Here is a 15274-nt window from a genome sequence, read left to right as displayed (position 1 = left end):
AGCATGACATAAAAAAATTGCAGCTGTTTAGTGTCTAAGCATTTATTTATTTTTAGGTGTATCTGTCTGACTTAAAGAAAAGCTTATTTAGATGTGTTTGCTTGTTGCAAGAATCAAGTGACATGTCAGGCACAGCTTGAGCATACCAGTTCAGTTATGCACCTTGCAGCTTTTCTTTTAATGTCTCCTGAAGTAATATATTGAAAAACTCAGTTTTCAGTGGTGCAAAAAGAATAAAACTGCCATAGTCCTTATGGTTTCTGGGAAGTGCTTGAAAATAAAAGCTTTAAAAATACCCTAAGCTGAAGATAAATACAAGGAATTCAATATTTGTCAATTAAAAAAAATGAAAATGCTCAGACTATTCAGCCAAAGTACCCTTATTCCATCAGGAATCTTTCAAGGAATTATTATTATTATTATTGTTGTTTTTGTTGTTGTTGTTGTTGATTGATAACAGTAGTGGAGCCTTAGTGATTCCTCTAAGATGTCTTCATTTTCTTGATAAGAGAGGTCTTGCAGTCAATCTTGATTTGTTTGTCTTTTCATTGTCTCATCTATTAATATTCACAGTTTCCAAAACAAAAAGCATCAATTAAGTTCCCTAAGCAAACATTGCAGTTGATAAATCTGTGAGCTTGATTTTGTTTTGTGAAGTTAGTTTTGTGTGCATATTTAAGAATTGTTGAACCTATCATGACATCTCTGAAACTACACAGCATAAAGGAGGGAACCCAGACTGCTCCCCACAACCCTCCTCTGCTGCATTACATAATTCTGAGTGATTTTAGGAGAGTCTTTATTTCCAACAACTATGCTGTTGCCAATTCTGTTCATCAAAAGCAATTTGTATTGGAACTTTTTTCTCCCCAACTTATCATTAAACACACACAATACTGAGCTATTTACATTTATTATTTACATGCATTTATTATTTACATGTATTTATTTTTAATGGCTACAGCAGAAGAGTCTGCTCTGCACACCCGAGTGTGCACAATAAAATAACTGTTTGGCAGGGGGAAAATGCCCTGTTGTCTTGCAGTACCAGTTGGTATTATGGAGGTTTGTTCGGTGTCTTATAGTAGATTGCGATTGGGAATGTGATACAAAAGGAGCACCAATGTTTCAGTAGCCTAACCATGCATCACATTTTTACTGAGTTATATTTATTTTCAGCATTTTTATCATGATATGAAAAATTACAGCAGTGGATAGTCAATCTGCTGAGGTCTCCATGTCCTGCCCTCTAAGAATGTTCATAGACAGATTTGTAGTTGCTGATGGGCTTTTAAAATGCTGGTAGAGCCAGTTTATTCCAGTCATGAGACCTTGTCCTGGTAGTGAGAATCTTGTGTATGGAGAGTTTATAAACTTGTTTATTTGGTGGTATCTTTGGGGTTTTTTTGTTTGTTTATTTGTTTTTTGTTTTGTTTTGTTTTGTGGGTTTTGTGTTTTTGTTGGTTTTTTAAAATTTTTTTTTATTTTAAATCTCATATCAAGAGTACTTTTTTCAGCATTTAACAACCTGGTTTCCTTTAAAGAATAGAGGGTCCAGGTTTTGAAACTCCTGAAGGTTGTTTGCAATGATCTTTCTCACTGTTTGGGCTCTGGCTGACCTTTGGCTGGGCTTATGTTTGTGTGTGCAGGTTTGTGTGTGTGCTCCAGGTGTATATGGAAGGTTCTTGCTTTAACATCTCTATTCTTCCTCTCCATCAGTGAGGATTTTTTTTTTTTTCCTGGAAGGGATACAAAAATGCACAGAAAGCACATTTTTTTAGAAGTCTAGCCCAGTAGTAATCCTACTAAGGCAAGTATTTTGTAAGAAATGGTATCCAAGTATTTCTAATCACATTTCAAATAAAATCCTAATTGGTTGTCTCTCTTTTTGTCTAGTGTGGCTTCTAGCTCCTACCTTCATGCATTACTAAGCAATAAATATTTCTTGGCTCATTCACTGGCTCTTTGTTGTGTGCATTTACAACACGTGTGAGAGAAACCTTCCTCCAGAAAAAAGACTGAAGAAACTTGTTAAGGCAGTGATGACCAAAAAATAATAATTTTATTACTCTTTTAGCCTGTGGTTGGAGCAAATTCTGTTGTCTGCTTGGTTTAAAATCAGATGATTTATACCCAAAAGGTGTATATGATCCTTTGCAGTAGTTTTGAGTGTTTCCAGAAATGCCTTTGGATAGTGTGAAGAAAGTGATTATTTTTGGTGCTGTTTGGTTTTGAGGGTTGTTTTGGCTTCTGTGTGTTTAAGAACATGCCCCAGCCCCAGAGGTAATGATGACACCATCATCTACCTCTTTCACATCTGCAGCTGGGTGGATGTGCATGGATACTGAAGTAGCTCCCTGGCAGGTGATGGGCTGTAGCAGGAGATTTTGATAACTTTATTTTTTTGAACTTAAGTGTTTTTCTGAAGCAGGGTAATATTACTAGCTTTGTTTTTCAAGCTGAAATTTTATAATACAAAAAAGAAGAAAGCCTTCACCCTTTTAAAGAAAGGCCTGGATATACACCTAGAGAAGAGGATGGTGCATGTCCCTTATTAAAGATGCTTCAGTGTTTTTTGTATATGGGAGTGGTGACAGTGTATATAAACAAACATTGACTATCTGAATTCCTTCCTCAAGCAATAAATATTCACTGATCTGGCTAAAGCACTGTTTACTATCTTCACAATTAGAGTCTGTCTCTATTTGCAGAAAAATTCCTTCCAATATTTTTCCTGGTCAGTTGTTGGATGGAGATTGGATCAGCTTTCAAGGCACTTCTTTTAATATGCATTGGGTTACACTGAGGTAAAATGGAAACCTTAGATGTTACTCCTGTAAATAAATGTTTACATAATACATGGCACTTCTCAGCATTGCATGTCTAAGAAAAAAGGTCACTTTTGACATCAGTAGCCTCTAGAGAGTCGTGCCTTTGCCACACAGGTAAAGGAAGTTACTGTGCACTTCACATTCCTTCACTAGATCAAGAAGGTAGGTAGAGGTGGTCAGATGTTACTGCTTTTAGCTCCTAAATTTTGGCATTTTAAGCTTTAAAGGCAAGATTTGGTCTTAAGGCATGGGTCCTGTAACCAGCACATGCCCAGCTTTGCTCATGTGAATAGTTCCATTGAATTCCTTGGCACTAGTCATATGAAAAGCCAAGTCTGTAATGTATGTGTTTGGCATCAGGGCCTCAATTCTTCATTTCTAAATGAGAAACTTCCTGTAAAGCATGGTAACAAAAGATAATGGTGTTGCCTCTCTTTAGTTTTGCTGCTTTTGTGTCAAAACACTTGTCCAGCACCAAACATAAAAATATTACCATCCTATAAAACAGCAACGAAACCATTGTGGCAAGAGGTTAAGGATTTCTCCCTAAACTTAACCCAAGAGATGTGTAGCAGAACAGGAAACTGTGTTCTGCTTGGGAATCCATTTCAGAGGACAAGCAACATCTGACCTCTTGAGATTGTATGGTCTTGGAGCCAAACCCCTTGAACAGGTGCACTGTTTCACCCACTCTGATACAGGGGAACCATCAATAGCACTGGGTTGTGGGATGCAGTGGAACAGGAGATTCTGATGATAAATCTATTTTTGCTGCTTATGTATTTAAAATACTGGCAAGACTTGTAGGTTTTCAGACACTGGAAAAAAATATAAAGTAAAAACTATGATGCTGTAGGCTTCTGCCTTCATGTATTACTTGAGTTTTAATCAGAGATCATACAGAATTAATAGTATGAGTGATTAGCCTCACCCATGCCTGTGACAAGACTAGATGGCTTTTAATGTGCGTTGCATTTTTGAATGCCCAATTCCTTCTTCCCTTCCCTGTCCATCTGTCTCGTTCGTCTCCCACAGTTTAGAGATAGAAGTTTATTATATAGTTCTTTGCTATTTAAAGTTAGTTAAACAAACGCACTTTGCCGTTGTGATGTCTGGTACCCTTCCTAGAGTGACCCGGGTTACCGCCAGAGCACCATCAGGAAACCTTGTTTACTGCCACCTGGCTTAGTCGGGTTTTCCTTGAGCGCATTATTTTGCGTATTTAATTTTTTTTCGGTCTGTGGCCATCCAATTGTCTTCCATATCCCCGATTCCCGTGTAATATTAATGAGCCCTCGCAGAGCGCACAGTGCGCTCTTTGTTCGTACGGGGGAGGGGGAGAGGGAGCGGGCGGGATGTCGCGCCGCAGAGGCAGCAGCGAGCGGGGGTGGCCGAGGGCTCCTCGTTCCCCTTCCCCGCCAGGCCCCTGCCTGGAAGAGCGCTGCAAAGCCGCCGTGTGAGGGAGGGCTGTGGCGCGGGAGCCGCCGGGGCTGGCGGCCGCAGGTGGCCCGCGGTGACAGCCGTGTCACATGATGGCTGCCAGCGCGGGCTCGGCCACCCGCGCGCGCGGGCTCCGCCGGGAGCATCCCGCCGCTCCCGGGAACGTGAGGGCCGGGGGTGCCGGCTGGAAGGAGGCCGCCCTGCTTCGCCCCCGCCTTCGTCGCCGAGCGGGCTGAATTCCCGGCGGCCGCGGCTCGGAGGTGCCCGGGGGACTCGGTGATGAGACGGAGCCGCGAGTGCGGTGGCGGACGGGAGGCGGATGGATGGCACTGACGGGCCAGGGCAGCGCTTGGCTCACCGTGAATTACATTGATTTGCTCTGCAGCGAGCCCTGCAAGAGACGAAGGAGCGGAGAAGACGGGCGCTCTTTCCTGGAGCAGAAATCCCAGGCTGTGCAGAACTGTGGGGCAGGATTTGGGTTATGAAACTCCGGGCCAGCGGAAACGCAGCCTGGTGCAAACCCCGGCACTGCTGTCCTTAAGGTGCTTTCTGTGCTCCTGTTGCTAGGATTAAAGCTTTTGCATTGCAGCATGGAGAGTCTTTTGTTTGAGTTAAATTCAGACCTCTTGATATGTCACCTGACAGTCTTGTGGTTTTGGATGAATATGGCTCATTGCTATTATTAACCTGAGTTGGCAGCCAGGCACAACAGGAGTTTATAGGGATTTTGAAAACTGGAACTGCTCAGGGGACAAAGATGCTTCCCAGGTATGGTCACTGCACAGTTCTTGAGATTGTTTTAATTATTTGAAAGCTTATTATTATCCCTGTGATGAAAATAGTTCTTTTCCAGAGATATAAATCTTCTAGAGATTTATTTTTTTATGATTCTTACTATAGTACTATAGTTTTATGCTAAAGGGTGGTTGTTTTTTTTTTGCCTGAATTGAGTTTATCTTGTAACTTTGCAAAGGGAAGTGCAGTCTGCTTGAATAATGTAATTTTGTGCAGTGCTACTGAATTTAACTGACAGGAGCTGTGAATCGTGTGTGTGTGGTTTTAATTACAACATATTTCAGGCGACCATGAAACCTGTATGTGTATGTGCAAATATTTTCATGCATATATGTTCCTAAATCAGTTAAAACCTGAACAGGTAATTTTTGAAATTGCTTAAGTGAAGTAGTCCCAAAAATATTTTATGAAATTATCAACAGTGATTGTAAATTCTGCAAGGTGTGTGAATTGCAAAGTTATTCAACATACTACACAGCTTTAACAAAACCTTCCCACCAATTTATTTTCAGTATAACACTCCAGATTATGATTACTGTGTTGACTAGTCTGTACCTAACCTGTCAATGTTATGTCTTTGCTTGTGGAAAAGCATCTGATTCAGCATCTGATTGGACTTTAGAGTATAAATTAGGTATCTTAATGAGAGTCAAATGACTCTTATTAGAAGGGAGGAAAAAAAGAAACTAAAGTCATCTTCATATACAGATAAAGAATTGGACAGAACCAAGGAGCTTGGCAGGCAGTTGAAGTTCAGGTCCAAGTTTGTTATACCTGTGAAATACCTGGCTGACGCACTTTGTTCCTGGTGTACAGTATGTACTTAGTATAAGCAGCACAAGTTTCCTGGAGCTCAAGAAGTGCATCTATTCCAGGTGAGGATTGCTAGCTAAACTGGTAAATAATGAGACCAGCTTAGAGATGGAGCAGGAACTGACATCCACAGTGCTGCAGTGCCTGTGGACATGTCACCCTCTTTCAGGAGATGAAAAAGAAGGAGCTTGGATTTATTTTTTTGTATTTTAAAGAAACATTAAACAGAAAATTTTAAGGAATTTTTGTGTTTTAGTAATTTTTTGTATTTTAAAGAAACATTTACTTTTTTGTAAATATAATTTTGTAATTTTACTTTTTGTATTTTAAAGAAACAGTTTTGTATTTTAAAGAAACATAAACATTTAAAGTCACCACTGCACGCAGTCAAGGGTGGTTGTCCCTGAGATGATCCACCATCTGTCTATTCTTCCATACTACCCAGAACCCAGGTCCTGTGACTTCTGTGAAACCCCAGCTGAGGTCACCGTGGCAGAGGGCAGAGTCACTTGGGGCGCTGGCTGGGCTCTGCAATCCACCCTTGTGGGCTCCTTCCCTGCCTGGCCAAGACACAGATGCTGGTTTTCTGTGCAGAATCAGCAAGTGCTCACCACTACAGTCACATAGCCCTGACATGACCTCAGCTCTTGCAAAGACAAATGTCTTGCAAAATTTTTTCTAAGTATAGGCCCCGTGGTTTCTCTACTTTAGGGAACTTTCTTCCTCCTTGCAGCCTTATGGTTGTGTTACATCACCAGCACTTAAAAGGAATCACTCTCTTAAAATACCAGCTTTGCAAATGAGCCATGCAGCCTGGATCATCCTTGTCTTGTGAATCCTGAGAAAGTTCTCTTGTGTTTCAGGTGCTATTGTTAAAGAAATAAATAACCTGTCCATGCCTCTAAGAGAAGATGGTATTCCAAAGCTGCAAGCATCATTAACACACACTACAGTTGTTTTCATTGCTTCCAAATTAGTTGTGATCTTTCAGAATGGTCTGTGCAGCTGTTTGTGCAATAAGTGAATTACTGAAATGCAGTAAGATGGTATTACAGTATGTACAAGACCCTCCCCAGTAATCCTGTATACTCAACTTCTGTTGTATCTTCTCAAAGCCAAAAGAAAAAGTAATCTATAACAGATTTGGAAATCTGCAGAGGCGTTTGGGCAGAAGAAGGGAATTCTTGGTTGGAAAAGGCGTCTCAGGGCTGAGAGGAGTATGATAGGATGGATGGACTAGGCAAGGACCATTTTCCTTCCAGACTTGATCACCCTTTCCTGTAGCAAAGCAACTGCAGCATCCTATGTATTGGGCTGTATAGGTACAGGTGAGTGTGCTTTGATGTGGATGTACATCTCCATGGAATGTGGTGATAATCTGAAATCCCAGTGCACTCTGTGGAACAGTCTTGTATTTACAATGTTAGCTCTTCGTGACAGATGCAGCCTCTGTCAAAGGCTTGTGTAGAAGTTGGCTGGGTCTAAGCACCACTGCAACAAGGATAATACCTGGAGAATCATCTGCAGGTGCTGGAGATAAGCTCTGGTATCCCTGTGCCTCTGTTCTGATGCTCATCTAGCAGGAGTAAAAGATGTTTCCTTCTGCCAGAGCCTGTGAGGGGAGCATGGGACAAGGTGGGCCTGTCTGCTCTGCTGGGCGGCTCCTGTCACCCTTTAAAAAGGTGCTAACATGAAAACCATGCAGAACAGATAAGCTGGCATAAACTATAAATATCATTTGCGTAGATGCATTTAAAAATATCTCCAAGTGATTCATCACCAGGCAATTTTTATAACTATGGGTAACATGATGTAGGAAAACAATAGTTTGACTGATAGTTTCAACTTACTTTTTACATGTTTAATCCTATTCTGGTTTTGAGCAACTTTACTTTTTAGAAAACTTTTCCAATTCCTATGTGCTTAATATCTTGAATATTTTGCTTCTGTTGATTTAGTTTAAGATTTCTAAAGTATCTGTTTTTGTGAAAAAGTAACCAGATACTATCTAAGCCATGTTAATATAAACAGTTTTAAAAGTCAAGTCTCAGCCAGGAGGGAAGATAATACTAAGCTAAACCTTTAATGTAATGAAGGAGTGTTGTTCATGTTCTAGGTGAGAATGAGGAGGAAGGAATGTACTGGAATTCAGTTACAGGAGAAATTCTGTATTTTAATTGTTGGAGTGGTAACAAAGGATTTATATGTCTATTATGTTATCTATTAAAACTTGCATAGAGTGAAATAGTATCAATTTACAGTCATTCAGGTCTTGCTGAGAAATGTTGATAGTGGTAATAAACTCCAGAAACACAATAAAATTCATCCTTAGAGAGCAGTTGGAATTCTGGATTTCTGTGAATCTCTATATTAGAGGCATCAGGAAGAATGGAATGGATTTGTAAATATAAGCTACAGGTAACATTCTGTGATTGAAGGTAAAAAAGGCAGAAAAGCAGAAGGGATGAAAAAAGGAAAGAGCTGAACAACAGTGGGGCTTAAGTGTGAATATGCATTAAAATACCACTTTTCAGATCTTGATCTCATTGTTGCCAGTTTCCAATCATTCCATCATTAATCATAGGGAATTTTCCCTTTCTCCCCCAAATAATTATTTTTCTTCTGCACTCTGTACTTGCATGAGTGTCTGTGCAGGGGCATTGGATCAGATGCCCTCCAGGAGACCCTTCCAACTTCAACCAGTCTGTCATGGTGTGAGAGCTGAGTCTTGTTTCTGAAACATCCCAAACAGCATTTACACATCAACAGACTTATACTCCATATAGGTATTTTTGAACATCTGATTCTAGAGGAATCCCCACTTGTGTACTGGAGATCTCCACAGGAGCAGTCAGAAGGAATTTGTTTATCACTGGTTTTGTTCCATGCCCAAACTCACAGCACTGTGTGATAAAGTCACAAACACTTCTACTGGTGAAAGGTATTTGGGATTTTCTTGATGGTGATTTTTATGGGGTTTTATTTTTTTGTCTTGGGTTAATTTTGGGGTTTTTCTTTAGATTTAATCAATTTCAAGGAAAGATCAAAGAGTGGCGGATATGTCATGCAGGAAAAACTCCTTCTTAAGGAACTGTCATTTCCAGAGCAGTGTGGAAAATGAAGACTCACCTTTCATTAACATTGCTAGAACATTTGATTCTACGTCTCCTGGTTTTCCTGTAGGACTCTCAAGAAAACATCAGTTAAATGTCAAAGTTAGTTTCCATTTATAAACAGAACTAATTATATTCAGAAGATCTAGGTCAGTTTTCATCTGCCTGAAGAGGAGCGCTGGAGTGCTGCCCTGTTATATTTGTTTTGAGAATACCTCTTGCATGCAGGAATTTTGTTTCTGGGGATAATCTATTCAGATATCAAGCTTAACGGTATTTTAAATCTGCTAACAACAAAAGCAAAGCTCTGTGTCCTGCTTCCCCCTTGCTGGTGAGGGTGAGTTGGAGGTGCCAGGCTGCCTTCTGTTTACTGTGTGTCTGAATGAACTTTCCCCCAGCTCTCTGAAAGGCTTTTCTGGTTTGGGAAGTGGCCCACTATTGCCAGGGAATGCTTTTGCAAGGCTGTAATGTGCTTAAGGATGCTATTATGTAACAGAGATAGCACTTCTTTGGAATTATCACAAATTATGATGGATAATGGCTACTAAATGCTTGTCTAGAGAAAGTTAAAATGTCATGTGAAGAAGCTGAGAAGTAAACAAGCTCTTGTTAACTTCATCAAATATGTTTCTGAATACAGCAAGAGTTTTATATTCAGCTTTCTCTCCTCTTAGTGTGAAATCTGCTCTTGGAGCTTTTTATAAGTAAACTTTACTAAGATCTGGAACAGCTATTGCCTTCTTTGTCAGTAATTTCAAAGTCAAATATCAAAAGTACTAGGTAATGGAAGACATGCTTTTGTCTGAGTGTGAAGGACTTCCAAATGTGTTGCAAGGGTGGAGCAAGCAATAGGACCCTTTTGGCAAGCAGTTCATTTTTATTGTCTCACAGTTTCTTTATAGGAACCACAGTGGCCTGTCTGGAAAAAAAATATTAGCTTCTGGACTTCCACTGATTTCACTTTAATATATGGAGGCTGTTCCTCCAGGAAGCCAGTTTATTCAGTGGTCATCCTCACTTCTAGCCAAAGTCATGCTCTTAGCAGTTACCATGGCCAACTCTAGTGCCTTCGTGCCTCTCACTTGGTAACACCCCAGGCATGTGTCAAACTAGGGATTTGTTTTTTCTTACATTTTCTGAAATGTATGATGGTGTTAATTAGGAGACCTTCCAGTAAGTGTAAGCTTGGCTCTGAGTTTGTCACTGTACATGGGTTTTGGTACAGAATTTGCTCCGTTTGGTGTCTGCATTTTGTGTAGGCATTTTTTGCTGTGGGTAACACTTGGCTTTAGGTGCTCAAATGAGAGGGAGCATGGCTCTTTGCCCCCAGATCTTGACATGAAGTTATTTTGGCTCAAGTTGCTCAAGTTTTTTTTCCTTGTAGTAGTTTATTTGGACATTTATTACACACCATCTTCTCTGCAGCTTCCGTTTTTCTCTCTTGTTGCTAAATGGTGGGGATGGGCAGATTAGGAAATAGATTCCATCTTAGGAGAGTGTGTAACTGTGTCTTTGTGCTTAGTTTCACCTCACTGGGAATGCAATAGCTGTAATACTGTGTATTACTAGCTGTAATACTTGTATATTGTGTATACTATACTGAGCAACCTTAAAAACTTCTGATAGGTGATGATGGCTTTGGTGATCAAATGGATTTTCTGCTGTTACAGGACTTGACTTGTTGGTCATATAAAGTGTGGGTGCAGAGCAGAAAACCCTTTGGGTGCTGCTTTAGGGGAGAGGAAAATTTACTGTTGTCTTGGAGTGTAACATGCCAGGTTTAACCCATGTTGTGAGTGTCTTTTTGCTGAAATACATGTACAGCTTCTTGCAAATTAGGATTCTGTATTCTTCATTAATAGCTTGTTCCAGTGCCTTGTTTCTGGCTTCTTGAGGTTCACGCTAACACTGCTTGCCTAAAAGCTAAGAATAAGGAAGACAGAATTTCACTTGATCTAGGAAATGGCTTGTAAACTAGCTGAAAGATGATTCCTGGTAGTTTCATGGATACAGCAGGGATCTTGTTTCCTATCTTCCAAGAACTGAGATGGTATCAGTGAAAATGGATTCCCAAGCCAATGGATGACAATTCTTGCTGGGCTTTAAAGTGATTGCTGGCTTTTTAAAATGGAAATTTAAGACAGTGACTACAAAGCACCCTTAAAGGGAAGATTATGGAATGATCTCCAAGCCTGATCCCTGCAAGTTCTCCCTTTAAGACCTCTTTGGAGTAGTGGCACTAGGGAAGGTTCTGAGGCTTCAGGAAAGCTCCTTCCCTTGGAAACCAGTTTGGGAATAGGTGTGTTAAGACTGCTTTGTATGGTTTGCTGACCATGCCCTTGAGTCACAGTGGCTTATGTGGAGAAAGCCAGATGGTTCTCCCAAACCACCCTTGGGTTTTTTTTTTTTGTGTCTTTAAAGACAAAAGCTAAGTTCTGTGATATTGATTTTAGATAGCTGGAACTTGAAGAAAACATCACAAGACAGAGCAGAAGATGCTGCATGCATCATTTTGTACAGTTGTAGAGGATTGGTGCAGTTTATGACAGTGTAATTTGGCACATGTGAGGGAAAGAAAAGAAAACAAAGGGCATAGTTCTGGCTACAGGATCAAAGGCTTTGATGAAATGGCATTGAATTTGCTTGACTCTATGTTTTAATCAAATTGTATATACAGATAATGTAGAAAGAGCAGTGTAATAAAGTGTTGTGGTAATTGATCCTTCTGCTCTTTTCTTTTTTAATTAAAGCTGGCCTTTGCCGGAGTTTGACCCAAGTCAGATCCGACTAATTGTGTATCAGGACTGTGAAAGAAGAGGACGGAATGTCTTATTTGATTCCAGTGCTAAAAGAAAAATAGAGGATGTTTCAGTGTCGGTGAGTATTTTGCTAATTTACATGTTTATAGTTGTATTTTTTTTCAAATGACCAAATTGATTAATTGCTTATGCTCTGTTTTATTCACACTGACATGTAAACGTTGATTAAATGCAGGGCTATATTTAAATGCTTGTTAAGTTGCAAATTATTCAGGCTTCAGTGGTTTCACTCTTACCAGCTTTAAATACTATAGTGATCTCTTTATTCTGGGATTTATCTACTTTCTGCTTCTTCAGATTCCTTCCTTGGGCTGCAGCAGGCAATGCTGGGCGTTGAAACAGGGCATGAACTGGGATTTATTGATCTGGTTTTGTGCCATGGTGGGCTCTGGATTCTTAATCAGAAGGTCCCCCCAGCCCCAAGTTAAGCCCCATTTGCTTAACTTCTGCTAGTTGTTGTTTGTATGCTTTGCTGACAGTTTTTTGACATGAAGTTACTTGAAAACTGTGTTTTTCCTTTAGGCATGATTTGTATGGTAATCTCTTAATTGAAACTGTAATGGATGCGGTCAAATGAGAATACTACTTTGAAGGGCTCAGTCCAGAAGATTAATTTCTGGCCACAGTGCTACTGAAAGTGGTGGTGTGAGGCTGGGCAACTTATTTTGCTGCTTTGAACTTACTTTTCATCATTTCTAAAAGCATTCACGAACCATTTTAAGCTTTGCAAGCAGAAAGCACGATGTGAATTGAAATTAATGATTCCAGCTGCTTTTACCTATAGAACTTAGAGAGGTCCTTCTGTAAGCAGGAGTACACAAAATAACACGTTACCCCAAGCCCTGGTTTTTCTGTTGAGTATTGGAGTACAGCAAAAATACTTTTCATCCAGCTTTCCAAACTCTTCCAGCCTGGTGCTCTTAACCCTGGTCTCATGTGCTGTGTCCAATATCCAAACCTTTGGAGTCTGTGTCTTACCAGGCACAAACTTCCAGGTTTCTCCATGGCTTATTCCAGTGCTTTTATACCCATGAATCAAGATCCTAATTTCCTAGGTTTTACAGAGAATTTGTGAAATAAAGTAAGTTTCACAGATGTTAAAAAATTGCATCTTTCTTTTTAATTTAAATTTCTTAGAATGGTTCTGTTAGTTCCTGTTCTTCCTTATGTTCCTGCCAGGAAAACAGGTTTTTAAAGACAAGTGATCTTTAGAACTGGTTTATTGGTATGAATTGTTGGCTGTGCTTATCCCTATTATTTCATTAATAAAAATAACTTACAGTATAAATCCTCTTGTGAGATTTAAATTAATTTCTTGAAAGTCTAAAACCTCTTTAAGATAGATGTGTACTTGCACACTGAACTTGCAAACTTCACTGTTTTGGGTTACTTCAGAAAGCTCATTGACTGTGGCATCTCAACAGCAACAGAATAAATGGCTGATAGTGGAGCTGATATGAGTCCATATTAATCTTTCCTTTTTCTTTCCTAAGGGGGAAGAAAACAGCTGTAGTCACCCTATCCACATGAGACTAGTGGAGGCAAACTTTCCAGGGCATTTGAAAGGCCCAGAAGTCATGTCTAGGAACTTGATACATTTATTTTTCATAGTATTAGGATCCTTTGAAAGAGGATAGATACGTTGAAACATTTTCTTGCCATGTACCTGCTTTCTGTAGCATTCAGATAATGTCATGTCAGGCAAAACTTTTCTCATAAAACAAAAGTTTGCAGGTAGAAACATGCCAGAGTCTTCAGCTCAGCTTGATGTGAGCTCAGTATGGGCTTGTGTGGTTAGCAGGAAGTAATGGCCATTTTCAGGGAATTGCATTGTTAATTTCTCTCACTCTTTATCGTGATTTTCACTAGCAGAGACACACTCTGCTTATACAGAGCCAGATCTTGGCTCTAAGCACATTCCAAGGCACTTTTGCCCTTTTGCAGCCAGCCATGTGTGGGCTGGGCACTCTCCCTTCTGAAAGGGTATCTGTTCAGCACCCCTCAAAAAAGCAAAGCCTTCTGCATCTCTTCCCCCTCACCCCCCATTTCCTAATGTGACTTTACACCTCTGGACCTACAAATAACACTGGGGAGACATCTGCAAGGGTGCCTGCCAATGGCCAGACTGTTCTAGTTCAAGTCAAATCAGTCTAACACAGATAATCAAGAAAGTTTCCCTTTGCTTTATGGTGTGGTGTTCCCATTTTCTGTTGTTTATGAGACATGAAAGCAATTATAATTTAAGAGTAGTATGCCTGCAGCAAGGTGAGATGTATTTTGGTCTATTTCCTACATATGTCAAAAGTGGTGTGTGATGAGCTGAGGTTGAACATGGCTCAGGCTTTTGAAAATTGCAAGGGAAGATGTTGTCATAAAATTTAAGGAGCATCAGAGAAAATCTTTGCAGACACAGATGTTTCAAGAAATAAAACAATAAGCTCTGGCTTTTTGATCAGTGAAAATGGCTGAGTTTGTGCTAACACCAAACTGGGCTTACATTAATAAAGCATTACTAGCTTCATCTTACCTGTGTGGGAAATGTGGCTATAATACAAATAAGGACCTTGTGTTTTCATTGGATATTAAATCAGCCTCTTCATATCTTCAGTAAAAGTAAATATTAGCTAGATAAGAATTTGGGGAGGGTTTTGCACAGTGGGACACTGAAGGCAGTCACAAGTTTGCAGTGCGGCCATTACAATATTTCAGCTGCTCAGGAGAAGTCATGATTCCCCTAGTCTTGCTAGAGTTAAACTTGGCGAGGGAAGCTGAGCAGCAGGCTGATGACGAAGGGCTGGCAGCTATTCCTAACACTGGGAATGTTGGCCCAAGGCTGTGCCAGGCAGAGATCCACCTCAGGCAGCTGTGGGCATTTTGCATGTGGGAGCCAGAGAGATCCTCTTGGTCAGTCCTACACCTTTTTTGGTGCTAAGCAGGAGAGGTCCTTCCCCAGCTTTCCAGGGGATGGGCTATTGATCAGCTGGGCTCTGGAAGCAGAGGGGAAAGGCTGCTGTCTCCTGAGCATTAGAAAATTGTGTGTGTGAGTTCTGCCAGGGTATCCCAGAGAATGGCTGCCTCTTCCAGCTCTGTGGCACTAGGTCATGAGCAAATGCATCAGAATAGGCATTTGCACATTGAATGTACCAGGGCAGCATGTGGTATGAGGAACAGGCATTGCTGATGCCTTTACTGAACAGCCTCTGTCTCCACCCAAGCATTCACATCCATTGGATTTTTGGGTACCAAGGAACTTCTATGGGCAAGCTTGTAGGTGTGAGCTACTGTCTCCTCTGGAAACTTATTATTTTCCTTCCTCATAGCAGTTAGTATCTCATTTCTAATGAGACTCTTTTACTTGATGTGCAGATGATAGTATAACAACCTTAGACTGGTTTCTGCTGTTAGGTTCTTTCCTGTGCTCCTCTGCTCCTTTAGCTCTGACACCTCCTGTCCTGCTCTCTGT

General features: G+C 40.5%; 1 protein-coding gene across 3 annotated transcripts in view; it reads left to right on the top strand.

Moving 5' to 3' along the window:
- FNIP1 (folliculin interacting protein 1) overlaps positions 1-15274 on the top strand; it is a 65216-nt gene that overhangs the window by 15736 nt on the left and 34206 nt on the right. For 2 of the 3 annotated variants that reach the window (XM_015641739.1, XM_015641737.1), the window contains exon 2: positions 11743-11869. In XM_015641739.1, coding sequence (XP_015497225.1) covers positions 11743-11869 — 127 coding nt within the window. Of the gene's footprint in view, positions 1-4421; positions 5040-11742; positions 11870-15274 lie in introns of those variants that run through there. The other variant, XM_015641738.3, reaches the window with a different exon arrangement.

Source organism: Parus major, chromosome 13, assembly GCF_001522545.3.
Source record: "Parus major isolate Abel chromosome 13, Parus_major1.1, whole genome shotgun sequence".
NCBI classification, from domain to species: Eukaryota; Metazoa; Chordata; class Aves; order Passeriformes; family Paridae; genus Parus; species Parus major.
This window is presented reverse-complemented; position numbering and strand designations above follow the sequence as displayed.